The 17,725-nt window shown below is 36.7% G+C and overlaps 1 protein-coding gene and 1 long non-coding RNA gene across 2 annotated transcripts in view; both read right to left on the minus strand.

The window, feature by feature from the left end:
- Window positions 1-17,725, minus strand: part of LOC145785247 (uncharacterized) — a 42,183-nt gene that overhangs the window by 3,440 nt on the left and 21,018 nt on the right. The window contains exons 19-20 of the mRNA XM_082596930.1: window positions 17,412-17,495; window positions 16,902-17,093 (exon numbers count right to left, since the gene is read on the minus strand). Of these exons, the coding sequence (XP_082453056.1) occupies window positions 16,902-17,093; window positions 17,412-17,495 (276 nt within the window). The remainder of the gene's footprint in view (window positions 1-16,901; window positions 17,094-17,411; window positions 17,496-17,725) is intronic.
- Window positions 1,324-5,851, minus strand: LOC145785041 (uncharacterized). Its single transcript, XR_014291106.1, has 3 exons — window positions 5,662-5,851; window positions 3,477-3,550; window positions 1,324-1,570 (listed from the first exon to the last, which is right to left on the minus strand). It is a non-coding gene; the product is annotated as an uncharacterized LOC145785041 (long non-coding RNA).

The following is a 17,725-nucleotide window of genomic DNA, read 5'->3' on the forward strand; positions in this document are numbered from 1 at the left end:
CTGAAAAAAATTGCATTTTTTACATCGTTTTAACGTCGTTAGACGCACCTAAGACAATCTTTGCTTGATAAAGTATTATTACCGTGAAAGGCGTGGGCGGAGTCACGCTTTCAATTTTATGTTTTCAGATTTCAATATGTAATTAGGATGATTAAATCATCCCCGGTTGGGTTCAAAAGTAACCCTTGAAACCCCAATGTCAATATTACTGTACTTGACTGTGAATGCTAAGGTGGGCTTTCAGCAGTGGCGTAGCTAGGGAATGTGCCGGAATGTGCCGCCCAGGGCGGATTCAGATTTTGCCGCCCCTTCAAGAAAAAGCATGTGAAAATGAAATGCGTTTTTTTATCAGATTATAATCAAAATCAAAACTCGTTGTCTGAAAGCGCTGCCCCCAGACGTGCCGCCCAGGGCGGTCCGCCCCCCTACACTGTTAAGTAAAAGGTATATAAATTTCCACCCCTAAGGGTGGTCTCTGTTTTCCACCCTATGCTTCTGTAGGGTGGATTTTTCCACCAAAAATGGTGGATATTTCCACCCTTGAGCAATGGTGGAAATTTCCACCCCCAGCAAAATCCACCCTAAACTGTGGAAATTTCCACCCTAGTCTCTGTTTTCCACCCTAGGCTTATACACTCATAGGGTGGATTTTTCCACCACAAAAAGTGTAAAATTCCACCCTTCATCTGAGGTGGAAATTTCCACCTCAGTAGCATTTACTCTCAGGCTGTCTAAATTCCCACCCTTTAGGATGGTCCTAATTTTTACCTTATTCCTTTTGCTTGAGTTGGAAATGTCCACTCTACAATTCAGACTGTTTTTTTATCGCATTAATTCGTGTTCCTGTTTTTTTGTTGCACTTTCTGCCTCCCTATCCGTCAGGTTGCGTAAAAAGTGTTCCTTGCACAAGTGTTTTTCAACCTTTCTTGAGCCACGGAACACTTTATGCATTAAAATAATGTTGCGGAACACCAAATCGGATTTTATAATATGGGCTAATCCATAATGCAATAAAATAAACAATACAACAACAGTTTATTCACTTTCAGCTTTTCTCAATGCGATATCTTGGCCTGTTTGGATGAGCACAATTGCACAAAGTTGATATACGGGCAGGAATTGCAGAAAGGCAAACGCAAAGCAGTTGTGATTTTAATTTTCGACCTGTGTTCCATAGAACGCTAGTCCATTTTAACAATTTCTTGCGGAACACCTGACGATCTTTTACGGAACGATATAGTGTACCGAGGAACACAATCATGTTAAAAATCACTGCCTTACACCAGCACTACCAAATTGTCATTCAAAACTGATTTATTAAAGCTTGCACAGGTGTGCTAATATCAACGGAAACCGGGAAATGTCACACAGGTAATTTAATAGTTGTAGCGTTTCGGCGACTTCTTGGGGAAAGTTAATATCAAATATCCAATACGTGTGCAAAAGCAGAAGCAGTGCAGTTTCAGGCTCCTCGATGTGGCATAGCAGTTGCCTTTGCACGTGTAGAGAAAATCCCTCGGATGTGCTCCAGATAAGGAGTTGTGACTTTTGTCAAGCTGAAACTGTCATCCTGTAAAACAATATGTAACATTAGCATTGATCCAACCTTATAAGAATTATAGGCCTATGGTAAAACTGATTATACTTGGAAAAGGTATAGATTTATACGATGCTAACGAATTGTGTTGTTGTGACACACTACCATCTCTATGGCACACAAATAAGCTATACAGAGTTATTGGCAATGTAACAATTTCGTACCAATATAAAAATGGCAGGCAAATGAAATATTCAGCAGCAAAATGTGACCCTCGAAAAACTGTTTATGATCTGATTAATAAAATATTTATCCAATAGAATTCAAATTTCAATTCAATTTTGATCATCTCATCTGCATTTCATTTCACTTTTAATTTCATCTTCGATCAGGCAAAACAAAACGCTTTTTTTAAGAGCTGTAACTTTAGTTCTCATTTCGTATGTGTGCAAGATATAGCAGTTTCTCAATTGTTTAGATTAGACCATAGTTTTGTTGTTATCCTGTATATTTTTGTCTAATCTTTAGTATTTCTTATTCAAGGTATAAGGTGTTTTAAAGGCTTGATGAAGACTACTAGATGCAAATTGCATAACCAAGAACGATTGTTATGTCGTTTTTGTTTTCACAATGTTAAATGTTGTCTCGTTGCTTAGTTATGTCTATTTATGGTTAAAAAAGACTCCTTTAACATGAACACTTTGACTTTTTTGCAGAATTTGTGCATAAAAAAACAAAACAAAAATTCGTCATGACACGGTTTTGTTTTCAAACGCACTTACGTTTCTAGAAAATAGGGCAAACCGAACACTTCGAATTGCAACATTGGCGGATTTCGAAACGAAACTAAGACAAAGAAGTAAAAAAACATAAAAATAAATTGCTTTTTTTAAATTAATCTTAAAGCTACTTGAAATTATTGGTTCGTTTCAGTTTCAATTCTTTTATTTGGTTTTGCTTCTCACCACGATTCTTGAAATTTCATTTGCTCAAATAAAATTCTTTTAAAACATCCAAAGCTTTAATGTGTCAAAACGAGAGCTGTGGAGTTGGGCGAAAAATATACGACTTCGACTCCTCGATTTATAACTGGCTGACTCCGGCTTCAGTGTTGTAAGGTTTTTTAGGGCCTCCAGATTGTTTTTCGGAGTATTCAAAAAGAATACAAAAAGAATAATAATCAGTGGTTCTATGAAACGTTGTGCGTTAAAGTTGTGTTGTTGTAAGTAATAGAAGCTTGGTCTTATATATCTAATTGCATGCAGTTTAAAATTGCAAACATTGTTTATCGTTTTGTATGCAGCCGGAGTTGCAGTCTTGCCTTTTTTTTAAAAACTCCTATTCCAGAGCCCCGATAAAAACCATGCGCATTTCTGCAAGCAAAAAAAAATGGAAAAAAAAATTCTCTCTCTTTTATTTGTGACGTCAGTGGACTTAAAGCCCGTGATCTCACCTCTTTTTTAACGCGCTGTCTTGGAGAGTGCACTATTGCGAAGAAAATATAGTTGGCATTCCGCTGATATACGGTTTAACAATTTTGACCACTAGGTGCGGAATTAGCGGAATCATCATCTGTAAATGATGATGATTCCGCTGATGTACGGTTTAACAATTTTGACCACTAGGTGTGAGTAATGAGTTGTGAGGCATTTTCCGACAAATTTTGTTTCATTAAGCAAGCGTTTAATGTGAATGCGGGATATAAAATGAGATATAACTTTTACTAATATTGCAAGACAGTCATACACATTCTACGATGATCATCATTTTTCCATTTTGTTTTTATTTTGATACATTCTAATAGGTGAAGTAGTGCCTCCTACCTTACATAGTGCTTACGTGCATTATGATACGGATACTGCGAGGTAACAGCATCAAACCGTTTAAGTAAAAAATGTAATTGTAATAAATTATAGCTAGCGGTAGACTGATGACTTACAGCGCCAATTATCACAAAATGCTGTATTCCCTCTTTGAATACAAGTGGTAAGCACAGCAGAGCTCTCCAGCGATCTGGAAATACAAAATAACTATGAGCTGTGCATAATTAATAGATAAGGTAAATGTGGTGCCAAACTCAGTTACTAAGTTTCGGGAATGAGAAGATAAGGTTGTCATCACACTAGGCCTTCGGCACTAACGAAAGGAGAGTGGCCAGTTACTTTCTCTTGGCTTTGATATGTACTTAGAACAATAGACACAACAAAACCATCGTGCAAGACATGATAAGTTGCCAGAAAATATTAAATATTCTCACGCTAAATAATTCACAATAGAATATTATCAGACAATTCTATGCAATGTAAGTTGCTTCACCTATTTAATCAAATTAAATAAAGAGGTACCGGTATGGGTTCGTGGTTTAACTGCTTCTTCTAGTCAAATGACAAAACTAGAGTCCTGTTTTTTTTTCGGTCATTTATCGGTCATTGACCTATTTTTTAGCAAAATGTCCGAAAAAAATATAGTCAATTCGGTCAATTGCGGCCGGATGTTGCAAGGTTGAGTTTCGCTGATGAACGTTGAAGAAACGTTTGTCTGTTCTAACTTTTCTTAGATAAAACACGACAACGTTTTTCAGCGAAACTTAATGTTGTAGCTAGCTAGGAAGTGCAAATTTTGGTTTGGAGCAGCTACTTGAAAGGAAATATTTTCATCAGAAAAAATGACCGAAATAAATAAAAAATGACCGAATTTTTTTCAAGTCATTTCGGACAAATTACCAAAAAGTCTCAGCGAAAAAAAAATACCCAGAATTTTCTAGACATTGGGCTATCTGAAAGCACGCTCCATCAAGTATGAGCTGGGAAAGGCAATAATAAAAACTTTGACCCGATTCCACACGTGAGAGTATGTCTCTTTGATTTGGTTCTGCAGCCAGAACGATTGATACGAGATGTTGAACTTCGGTTTGAGTGCAAAATCGTTTTACAATGTTATTAGTTCCTCCTTAAAAATTCCATGTTCGGAAATATCACAGAATAGGTCGATTATTCAATCATAGATTTCTAACTGGAATACATCCTGGAATCGAACTCCCATGTCTTTGCGTACTTCTTGAAGATGATTAGATATGCCTTTGCCACTGGTATCAAGTTGATGCAAGCTTGAGAAGTGGAAAAATTCTCGTCCAGCTAAATTTCGCTGATACAACACGAGCTTATTTCGTTACGCTGAAGGGATAAATTCAATTCATTAAATTAGGAAAATAGCCTATGTTTGACAAGTAGGCGATATCACTTTTCACAACCAGGACGTCATTTGCAAGGGCAGGATCACAACTCTGCAGAAATTCCTTGATAGTTTCAAACAGCGAATAAAATCGTGAATCAATTTCTCTGGGAAAGCCAACGTACTTCGGTTTGGAGTAGTATGCGCTCAAAAGCTTCATCATTCTCATTGCACAATCATTTGAATAAGCGTGTATTCAGAGCGTGCGCTTTAATTTTATTCACTGCTTTGATGACAGTCTTCAAAGATAGATTAAGACGAACGCTAGATCAAAATATTCTCGGATTGAAAGATCGGATTTGCGTAGTCGCAGTGCTTCAAAGTAAGTCACGTGTTACGACCTCAACAAACTTGTAAGGCACTGTGAAGCGACTTTGCCAACATAATTGCCACAAAATCTGCCACAGAGCTCTTATACTGTAGTCACCGTCTTCTTTTGTATTTCCTTGAAGCGAAACATGACAAAAAATGCTTTGCTATCATCTTCTTGTAACTGCCCTGATTTACTCTCAGCGCTCCCCAATCGCCCACTTTATAGCCAGCGCCCCCTTCATGATTGCAAACGCCCACAGGGGGGCGCTGGCGCCCACTTTGGAAACCACTGGTTTAAATGGATAACTGGTCAAATGTTTTAGACCTAACCTTGACAGCATTTGGTTTTATAAGTTGTGACAAAAACAAACAGTGTAAACAAAAAATACACAGATTACAGAATATATATAATAATCTGCTACGACCTACATGTTTTTTGTTGTTACAATTTAGACTGGTGTTACAGCATATATACACAACATAAAGAATACTACTGTAGATAGACAAAAAGTCAATAACTTTGGTTTAATTAGTTTGACAATTGTAGTACGGTACTAGAAAAAAGTCACAATGTTACTTACCAAACTATTTCGTGTCCAAGGTGCAGATCGTCCAAAGTAACGCAATTACGTAGTTGATTTCAATATTCTACTTCAAGGGGAAATTCATGTATATGAACAACTTAGTTCACTAGTTGTTGATAATCCAGGATGAAGTCACAGCGACAAACAAAACAATACCACTATCCCCTACAGTAGGTTTCATACAAAGTTTTGCTGTAAATTAAACAAATAACATAACTTTATTTTAAATCGTGCTTTTCTCTGCATTATGAATACCTCTAGCTCTGCCATTGGAACTAAACTAAACAAAACAAGTAGCCTACTGCACATAAAAACTTGGTCAGCGAAAAGAATTTACAACATACAAACAACGCTTTCGTTTAACACTTTAACAGTTCTGAATCTAAGGCATCTGTCAATCCTCGCCACACTCGACCGCACAGAGATACCAGTAAATTAGGTCAGCGTCTCTTCGTCGACGAAGCGAAAACAATTCTTTCGCCATCCAATTCACGCTTCATTTATCTGACCAGCGATGCTGTCGCACACAAAATACAGCACAAACAAAAATGTTAAAATATTCTACCCTCCACCCAAAATATGCTACTACGTTTAACACTTTGATCCTGCGGCCTGATCTGGCTCCCATAATCGCATAGCCAAAGGCCACAGAGAACCACTTTGGATGTCGTCAGTTTAAACTTATTTTTGTGAAAAGACTCATAATGGCGCTTGACGTTATACTCTTTAGCAGCTGAAACTGTTTTTTTTTTTGGCAAACTAGACAGAGTGGTTTTCCTGAATTTTCTGCAAATAAATAATCTTCTTCCTCTTTATTTTGAAATGATCTTTCTTACTAAAAACTTTGTTATGCATCACAAAGGATCGTTCACAAAGTTTTTTGTCAATTACAATAATAAAGAAACAAAAATTGAAGTGATATTGCTAGATTGAAGCAAAGCTGACTATCAGTTCTCTGGGCAAAAAAAAGGAGCTCGCGGCCAAATTTGGCTCGCGGGCCTGCACTTGGACCACACTGTCATAATTGAGATTGATTAGTTGTCTACTCTATGGTACAACAAAATAACTTCTCTTTCAAGTAACCAACAAAACGTAATTTTCAGCTTTTATAACAAGAGACTAACAAGAGACTACAATACACAGATTACACCTCACACAGATGATAGACCGATGGGTAATTGGGTTTCAATAGCGTCATTCAAACCCAATTGATTTGTTTTGCTTCTGTCAATGGTACAGCAAAATTACTTCTTTACAACATGACTAATAAACGGTGACAGCTTTATTCTATCAATCCTGTGCGGTATCTAAAGGTTTGAAAAATTTGAAGAAGGGTAATAATCGGGTAGCCTACAAATTAATTGTTTTTTATTGTAGCTCCATGTCAACTATTACCATAAACTTTGAAACTACGGTGAAATCACTTCTTTTGTTGAAACCATATGACAATTTCTTTGTTCTTGTTAAAAACTATTCCTAGAAAGAAAACTTTGTCATTTTTACGTTTTTTAACGTCTGAAGACGATCTACGTAAAGGATGGATCTTGTGTCTGAGATAATGGCTGCTTTGCTTGTACTCATTGTTTTACCACTTTCAGGTAATAGTTTCTGTCCAAGTGTATTTTCTTTTTGTGTGTTTTATGTTGTCTTTGTTAGTTGTTACTTACGACGGAGCAAGTAAACTGTCTGGTAGAAATAGACAATAAAAGAAGTAATCCAACCTAGCGTTATTTATAATTGTATTTTAGTGAGTATCCCACATGGTTAGTCATAAACGTGCTACAGTGCAACTGGAACGGCTTTTGCTTCTTTGTTAGACGCTGTCGTGAAAATCAATAATTTAAACAACAACAAGTTTGCAAATGAGAAATTTCATATAATTTCAATAGTAGGCTGCTCTTCTCACATCGAAATATTTACATGCGATTGTAAGGCAAAACAACACAAACAAAAAAGGCAATACTTTAGGTACTATTGATAAGGGATGCTTGTTTCCATGAAAACTAGACATTATGAGTTTCGGAAAGCATTGGCTTGTGAAAAGCAAATGCAATTTTTGTTTCAATTTGATGTTGAAAACGATAGAAACCATTGATATCCGGCCGATATAATTAGTCATTTTTGCATTGCACAACAATGTAAACCGTCATTATTTACTGAAAATTTTAGTCATTGTTTACATTGTAACATAATGTAACAATGCCAGATTTTCCAACCAGTAAAATATCTATGGGCTTCTAGCATCGAAGATTTCAGAAGTAAAGCACGATGTAAGATTCGCACGTAAAGCTATATAATATAATACACCAGCACACACTACACATTGCGTTGGAGCCGGCTCATTGTTTTTCAGTGCTTTGCATAAAGTTGGATGAGCACGGTAGTGTAATTAAAAGGCGGCAGGTAAAGCAAAAGGTATTTCCTTTTGCTTTTGTTTGCCTTTTGGTTTTGTTTGCTTCACACAGATGCGAACATAATAGCAGCTGTCGGATTAGCGGTTTCACAAAAGATACCGGTAGATTAAAATTGCAGCTGACTTACTGTTTACGTTTTCTTGTTACTCGAAACTCGAATGCCCACCGAGCAGTGAGCACCAATTAGAAGACAAAAACGTTCATATAAACATAATAGAAGCCGCCTTCGAATAGAAGCCACACAAAACGTTCAAAAAATAAAAATAAAAGTAGCCGCGGTTTCTATTCAAGAAAATACGGTACATAATTTCAACGTGTGCTTTGAGCACAAATCATCATCACCATCATTATGTTTCTTCCTTGTATTGAGGGTTGGATACAATGCGCCATTGTTCTCGACCATGAGCTGTTCGTACTGCATTTTCATAAGTTAATTTTGTCCATTTAGTGATGTTTGATGTCCAAATCATTCTTGGTCTGCCTTTGTTTCTTTTACCGTTTATCTTCCCTTCTATTAATGATCTTTGTAACGAGTTTTGCCTTATTGTGTGTCCGAAATACTTCAATTTTATTCTTTTGACTATTTGTAAGAGAATTTGCTTGAATTGAATTTGGATAATACTTCATCGTTAGTGATCTTTTGATTCCATGAAATTTTTAACATTTGCCTGTATGACCAGCTGAGTACAAAGGCATATTGCATTTGAAGAAACGATGAGAAACTTTGATGAGATTATTTCATTTTTTGGAATATCCCGTTCCTCTGATGTCGTCTACACATATCGCACAACGCTTTTTGAATGGCTGTGGCTGATAATTTGGTTGTGGTTGTATTGTAGGCTACTAGCAGTAGGCTACTTCTCCCCAGCAATCCCATTATTGACTTGCGTAGGTGATTATTGAGTTGAGGAGTGTTGTCGAGACGGTGCACTGCGGCTCCTGCGTAGCCTACGCCACATGGCATCGTCATGAGAAGCACCACTTCAAACGCACGGAAATCTCCAAGTAAAAGCACAATAAAAAATTAGAAGCCACATTTGAAACATATTAGAAATACCAGTTGTCAACAGTGTAATTTCGGTGAAAATCAACAAAGCAATTTTTGTCCTTGGTAATGCAAAATGCACTTTGCATTTTTCGCAGTAAAACACAGGGGCTGCCTTACAATTGGGGTTCTTGCATCTTCCTCTTGTCCTCACTACTGGAAAGTGATGGTACCCATCAGTTCGGATTTCAACAGGAGGTATTGCTTTGGTAGCAGCACCTAATTTTTTTTTATGAATTGTGAAGTCGTTGTCTGTGATAGCAGCTCTCTTTTACGAGGTGTCGTAGGTTTTCCTTCAAGAGGCAGAGCTTCAGCAATACAAAGCTTGAATTCTTTAAGCATCATTGTTTTCTCAGAACCACTGACAGCGAAAGAGTCCTTTCTATACAACAGCCAGCAGATTATTATAGTTAGATCTAAAAAATGATTTATTTTGATTCGATATAGAGCCATGAGAGAGTCCATGAGATCAACGCCTCCCATAAACTGATTGTACTCCTTCACAATTACAGGGCAAGGTACCGTTTTAGAACATTTTTTCTTTTTGTTAAACCGTTTACACTCTCCCATTGGTTGAGCAGCAGCAAAGGTGGACAGTAAAGCGACAGATCTGTTGCCTATCCATTTTACCACACGCACTTCCGTGCCATCAACCACAACTTTCTTTTCATCATGAGCACCTCTTTTGTCACCGGAAAATGTGATCCCTGGTAGCCGATTAACTGACACAGTCCCTAAACAGTGTATATTTGATTTTTCCAGATGGGTCACAAGAGGAATAGATGTAAACCATCTGTCAAAGTAAAGCAAATGGTCAAGACCCCTTGAAACAGATCTGCATAAATTTATTACCACATTGGAGCTGGCTCCAAAGTCTGGCTGATCAGGCATGATTCGATTTTTCCTGAATACACAAAGAAATTGTGTACAAATCCAATTTTTCGACTATACAGTAGCTACCAAAGCTGTTCTGCAGGATGTTGTTCCTCTTGGACGTCTGATTGCTTGTTAGGTGTTTAATATCTTTATCAATGCTTGAAAAAAGAAATGGGCCAACTGCGAAGTATAGGCTACTGCAGAAATTGAATGAGTCCTTTCACCAGGCATTTAGTTAAATAACATGATGCGTTCTAGTGGTGCAAATTAAGATAAACTATCACACGATGTATAAAGTGACAATCTACTTTTCTTCCGACGTTTCGTCAATCAGACACGATTGACTTCTTCAAGGAGCGAGACCAGGTAGTGGCTATCTGTCTAACACGGCAAAACACAGGACCATGTTGCTGAAATCAACTATACATGCAAGAAATATATATAGGATCTGTATTTGCATATTGTGTGAAAATGTTATCTAGAATTTTAAGTCGAGTAAAAACACAAGATTGTCGTTAGACTAGATAGCCACAACATCAAAATTTACCGTAGGCTATTTCTGCATTGCAACGTATATACTAAAAGTAAAATCATGTCAATCATACACAAGATGCAACCATTGCCTTTAGGGCTACATTTTTACACTTCTAAGGACATACAGTCACCAAACTAAGTAGGCCTAAGCATTGAAAAAGCTGTTACTGTTGACATAGAAGTGAAAAGGCTTGTGAAGTTTCATTATTTTTTTTTTATCAACGCTTTGCTGATTTGTGTTTGAAACCGATTAGTTTTGCTCAGGAGACATGACAATGATGACAGATCTGTCATATACTCTCCAGAAAGCGGTTGTGAACGCTTAGGTAATGATAAAGGTGTAACAGAGGATACTAGACAAGAACTTGCACTTTTCGATGACAGCATTGTCAGCACCGATATTATCTGGAATAGCCTTGAACTCCGACTGAAGTTGCTGAAGGATTATTTTTTCTGGCGATAACGGACGAAGTATTATTAGCAACCCGCCAACCCCACCATCGATGTTAAGTTTAAAAGACTCCAAAAAATGTCTATGACAGTGGTTCTCAAACGTTTTTTTGTTGCGACGCCTCTGGATAAGTTTTCTGGACTTGCGGCGTACAAGCAAATAAAAGCTAACGAGAAAACTTATTTTTGAAGTTGTGTTTATTGATACAACAACATAAAGCAATGCATATTATTCAATGTGACTTGTTGGCTGGTTTGTTTTTACAAAGTTCATTGAATCTTGGGAGAATGTTTGAAATTGCCATTCGCATTTCTCTTTCGGTGTTTATTCGTGATCGATATTTGGTTTTCATCACCACCAACACAGAAAATCCTGCTTCACATAAATACGACATGGCGAATGGGATAATAGTTCGTAGTGCTTTCTTCACCAAAGCTGGATAATCGTCATACATTGAAAATCAACGCCTCCCATAAACTGATTGTACTCCTTCACAATCACCGTTTGCAATCTCCCATTGATTGAGCAGAGGCAAAGGTGGACAATGAAATGACAGATCTGTTGCCCATCCATTTTACCACACGCACTTCCGTGCCATCAACCACAACTTTCTTTTCTTCATGAGCACCCCTTCCAGACTTCAAAAGATTTTGTCACCGGAAAATGTGATCCCTGGCCGCCGATTAACTGCCACAAGTCCCTAAACAGTGTATTTTTGATTTTTCCAGATGGGTCACAAGAGGAATAGATGTAAACCATCTGTCAAAGTAAAGCAAATGGTCAAGACCCCTTGAAACAGATCTGCATAAATTTATTACCACATTGGAGCTGGCTCCAAAGTCTGGCTGATCAGGCAATGATTCGATTTTTCCTGAATACACAAAGAAATTGTGTACAAATCCAATTTTTCGACTATACAGTAGCTACCAAAGCTGTTCTGCAGGATATTGTTCCTCTTAAACGTCTGATTGCTTGTTAGGTGGTTAATATCTTTATCAATGCTTGAAAAAAGAAATGGTCCAACTGCGAAGTATAGGCTGCTGTTGAAAATTGAATGAGTCTGTTCACCAGGCATTTAGTTAAATAACATGATGCGTTCTAGTGGTGCAAATTAAGATAAACTACCACACGATGACGATGTATAAAGTGACAATCTGCTTTTCTTCCGACGTTTCGTCAATCAGACACGACTGACTTCTCTAGGGAGCGAAACCAGGTAGTGGCTACCTGTCTAACATGGCAAAACACAGGACCATGTTGCTGAAATCAACTAAACACGCAAGAAATATATATAGGATCTGTATTTGCATATTGTGTGAAAATGTTATCTAAAATTTTAAGTCGAGTAAAAACACAAGATTGTCGTTAGACAAGATAACTACGACCTCAAAATTTACCGTAGGCTATTTCTGCATTGCAATGTATATACCAAAGTCATGTCAATCATACACAAGATGCAACCATTGCCTTTGAGGCTACATTTTTACACTTCTAAGGACATACAGTCACCAAACTAAGTAGGCCTAAGCATTGAGAAAGCTGTTACTGTTGACACAGAAGTGAAAAGGTTTATGAAATTTCATTGTTTTTTTTATCAACGCTTTACTGATTTGTGTTTGAAACCTATTAGTTTTGACCAGGAGACATGACAGATCTGTCATATACTCTCCAGAAAGCGGTTGTGAACGCTTAGGTAATGATAAAGGTGTAACAGAGGATACTAGACAAGAACTTGCACTTTTCGATGACAGCATTGTCAGCACCGATATTATCTGGAATAGCCTTGAACTCCGACTGAAGTTGCTGAAGGATTATTTTTTCTGGCGATAACGGACGAAGTATTATTAGCAACCGCCAACCCCTCCTTCGATGGAAAACACGTTTTCAAAAATATTTCAACAAAGTTTATACTGGTTTGGTCTGTGATGAAAGTAAAGATGAGGATCGGATCCAACGCTTAGATTCATGAATTATAGGCAATGGGTCCATAAAGAATTTCCAGAGAGACAACAAAGTCCAACTCTTAACTTTATGAAAGATATGTGTAACAAGCTTATTGCATGTTGACAATAGCATTGACAGGGGGGTCCAGAAAATACTTTTGGACGCCCGAGGTGATTTTAGGGGCCTGTAACCTACCTAAGGGCCTGAGAACTTGAAGAAACCACCGAGATTTGTTCGGATACAGTGCATTTTGTTTCTTAGAAGTGTCCTGATTTGGGGATTAAGGATCTCATTGGTACCAGGCCTCAATTATCCTCTCAACGGCCCTGCAGTTGATGTCAGTTTTTGTTTTATTTCTACTTTTTGTTTTGCATGCGATGTGTTGTTCTGTCGCAGGCTATTACTTATATTTGTGAATGCAGTTATATTACAAATATTATCCAATACTACCTATATAATGCAATATTACCTATATTAGTTTCACAATTTGTTGTTTGTAAGCTAACTGGGGCTATTAGAAACAAAACTACAACATTTCAAGAAACGTTAGATCAAGCAAAATTTGTTTCCTCTCCCCTACTATATTATGTACGAAAAACGCAAACAAGTCCAACCAAGCTATTTCGTTTTGTCAAGTTATCAGTTCGAAACGATAATGCAAATCATGAGAAAGGTCTGAAAAATACGAAATCGTTGTAAATTGTAATTTGTTGTTTTTGGAGACCCCTGATGTCGAAGTAAGTAAAAACAACTGAACAGAACTGAAGTTAAAACAACAGCCTTCCAAGCCATCTGTGATTACCAGCTAGCTCAATACGACGATACAATTAAAACACGTTATAAAACGTAATTACTTTGTATACGAGCCTTACTTTGTATACGAGCGAACAGAAAATAAGGAAAAGCAGAAAGCAAAAGAGATTATAATGATCACGCCCCAGATAGCAAAATCCGTCGTTTTTACATTCCACGTTTACAGACTTTGAATCAATGTAAAAACGACGGATTTTGCTGTCTGGGGCAAGAGCTGTTTCGGCGGAAAGCTGATAGATCGATTCGCTCTGGGAGGGTTCTCAGTGTGTTATGAAAACAATGAATTAGCTAAAATGATTACAAAGTCTACCAATCCTTTGTAAAAACATGAAAAGAATCCAGTAGTCAAATATCGAAAAAGAAATGAGGTCCACTTTTGAATGAAAAGTAGGGTAGGAGGTATTATTAAAGTTAATCGTGACGCTGTTGGCATGCTTTGTAGGATTTCGTCTCATTGAAAACTTAATCGTTATTCCTTTTTTCGAAATTTCATTTCGTTTTAGAAGAATGTCGTTTTCAGGTATTTTGAAAATACTCTGTTCAAAATCAATTCTTTGAATCGATGTTTATCAAAATGTTGATGGTTCAAATCAAAATTTTCATGTCGCAGATAGAAACATTTAACTTGTAGTATTTCTCGCAACACATAAAGCTCGACTAACATAAATCTGTTTCAGTCTGATTGTATCTTATGCAGTGTACGTGAAGAATTCAATAAGGTGATATGTCATGACCTTCTTCTTTTTGCAATTAGTAAACCTAATAAATTCTTGGGTATGGATTAACGTTTAGAGTCGTTTTTTTTTCGATTCTTTCAAATTTACGAGAGATCTCGTGTTTCGGAGTTTATAATCGCTGATCGTCATTTTGCAAATGAAAAATTGTTCGCAACATCATTCTTCATGTCGTGCATGTCCTATGGGGAAATCGTTATAACAAATGTATATTATTTTCTTTGTAAAAACTTTCTTCCCCAGTCTAAAGGTCGGAGGTCTGCTTCTTTTCATCTTTGTTGCTTGGATTAAATGTCAAGGTAAATGTTTAACAGCTGTTATGTTGTTCTGTGATAAAAATCACGGGCTCTGGGGCAAAAAAGATTACTGACAACATTTTGTAAGATTTGAGCTGATGTGTTTCAGCAGAACATGGTTTTCCATAGGGATGGTGAGCAATAGGCTTTGGTAATCAATATTTGTTTTGGTCTTGATTCTGTAATTTCAAAGTTAGTCATTCGATATTTACATAAATTCACAATCTTTATATTTGTTTCACTAAGTTCGTTTCGATCACTCCTCATTTCTAAAACTATTAAGCTGCCCAGTTTCTACAATTGTTCACAAACGTACAGTAAATTTGAGTACTGCTTAAAACAAACTTATTTTAAAAAGACATTCCAGTGAAAAAAAGTTTTTTCATAGAATAAAATTTGTTTTGAACATTTCTCATAAATTTGTTATAGTTGAACTCGTTTGTTTGCTCCGACAATACTTTGGAAATAGTTTAGCAAACTCAAATTTCTCGAAATCAAAGAGCGATGATTCAGCTGTCGGAACACGTCTTTGAGCATTGCGCTACACGAACAGCTTTCTTTAGCGGCACCAAGAGGATGAAATAATTTACAGGCAACAACACAATAAAAGTGGCAATTCATACTTTTGACCCTGGTGACGTCCTGTCTTTGTGATTGAAAATATTTGTAACTGTGAAGTACTGCTAGGAAGGAGTTTCCAACAAGTTTTCTCACTCAGATAAGATTTTCAATGAAATTATTGCTTGTGTTTGTTTTTGCCAACATTTTAATTGATTGGATATGATTACATTGCATGCCCACTAATTTTTCATTTTGATTACTTTTAGCAAGTTCTTTCTCATTGAATCGTATTTCCAAAACGGTAATTTCGATAAACATGCTTGTATTTTTTTAAATATTAGTTCAGTCTCAACTGCAAAGCAGTAAACAAGAACTAATATTTTGTTTAAGCAATGCAAAAAGCGTTTGGTGCGGTATATGCCATTATTCATAGTGTTTTACCACTTAGCTATTGTTAACACAATATTTTATGGGGTGACGTTCTGATTAGGACGTCGAAATGAAAAATAAGTTGCTATTGTTTGTACATCGTTTTCAACTTTCTGGAAAACAATCCTTTTTTTGAAATCCATGCCCCAGCCCACAAAACTGCTCTTTTTTACATTGATTCAACATCTGCAGACATTGAATCAATGTGAATAGAACCAGTTTTGCTGGTTGGGTAGGCCTACTTTTGTTATTTGTATTAGCTTGAATTATTAGTGGAACTCATCAGCACCGTCAAACATAGAAAGTACGTCGCTCAATGAATGAATAGTCTATAAGGTCTTTCATAATCAAACTTTGTTTTAAAATAAATTTTTAATTTTATTTTTTCCCTTTATTCTTTGGTATTAGCCTAATGTTTACAGATATTTCAATTCAAACTGCAGATTATGGAATAAAGCTTCTTTTCATTCAAAGAAATTCATTTCAAATACGCTTTAAGCTTATAAGCTATAGCCTACACCAGCAATCTAAGCATTTTTAACAACACACATGTTATGCCACAGACGCTACAAGTAAATAATCTTTAACCTACAGTACCATCTGTATTTATCCTTGGGTTAATGAGCTGGTTTAGCTTATTGCAGAAACAATGCACTGAATTTGGCTACAAAGGCAATTGAAAAAGCTTTTGCAACTTTTTCAAATTAAACAGTGTAGAAAGCTTCTCTTCCTACCATACCGCAAAGCTACTGATGCTATACGCTAATTATCTCTATTTTGAGATTTGAACAAATTTTGAGATGGGTGGAACAATCCACCCTTTCCTTAGTTCCACCCTTGCCGCGAGAAATAACCACCCTCAATAATTTCCAACTCAACCTTTCCACCCTCCTTGTTAACAACGTGTGTATTTCCACAATTTAGGGTGGATTAAATTCTAGATGGTGGAAATATCCACCATTCTTTTCGCTTTCCACCCTTGCCGCGAGAGATTTCCACCCATGGAAATTTCCACCCCAAGGTTTCCACCCTTTTGATTAACAGTGTAGCTACGCCACTGGCTTTCAGACCTTCTCGTTCAGTGAATATAAATGCACTAAGCATAAACTACAACTTCACCAAAAACAATAACACACTTACTGTTACATTCTCCGTGATAAATTTGTGCAAGTTGGACAGTTCATTTTGAAAATTCCAATTCGTATTGTTCAGTTCTGATATTTGCTCAATAATTTGTGGGTATTGAGAAACGCCTTGAAATACTTCATCTCTCACATTTTCTCGGTCAACTTCAGATGTGTTTATTCTTTGGAGCACGATTTGTAGCTCCATCTAGAAAACGCACACAACATTTAAAGTTGTCTTATTCTTCTTCTTCATCGTGTGTCACACGGCCGTAGCCCAGAGCATCACGTAAGCTCTTGCTCTATCGTTGAACTCCGCTAAATCCTGTGCAGAGCATCTTGCTTTTAGGAAAGGGCATTCAAATGAACATGGTGCTTATATGACAGAAATGACCATAGTTATGGAAATTCATCGAAATATTTACCTTCGCAATCAAAAGATGTGCAAAAATAACAAAATCCTTTAGAAAGAAACGGTTTGATCATTCATTTTTATTTTCTATTGGATCAAAGTTTTCCAACTGACCTGGAGGTCTTCAATAGTTTGATCATGCTTTTCTAACTTATCAGAATTGGATAAGGTTTTCCACTTTCCGCCATCGATGTCACTCTGAAAATAAAGTATGATGTCAGATGCATTAAGTAGTAGGCCCCTAGCAGGCCTATCTGCTATAAGGATATTTTAAGATTGATACTGTACAAATGAAGCAAAATTCTTTCGTCTTGCATTTTAATTTTGTTATGCGGTCAAAACAATAAAATAACATGCATGAGAATGTTAGCATATAGAACATTTCTGGCTTTGCGTGTAAAGTGTTTGGACAACATATACGAATGACT

The sequence above is a fragment of the Aplidium turbinatum genome, chromosome 16 (genome assembly GCF_918807975.1).
Source record: "Aplidium turbinatum chromosome 16, kaAplTurb1.1, whole genome shotgun sequence".
NCBI classification, from domain to species: domain Eukaryota; kingdom Metazoa; phylum Chordata; class Ascidiacea; order Aplousobranchia; family Polyclinidae; genus Aplidium; species Aplidium turbinatum.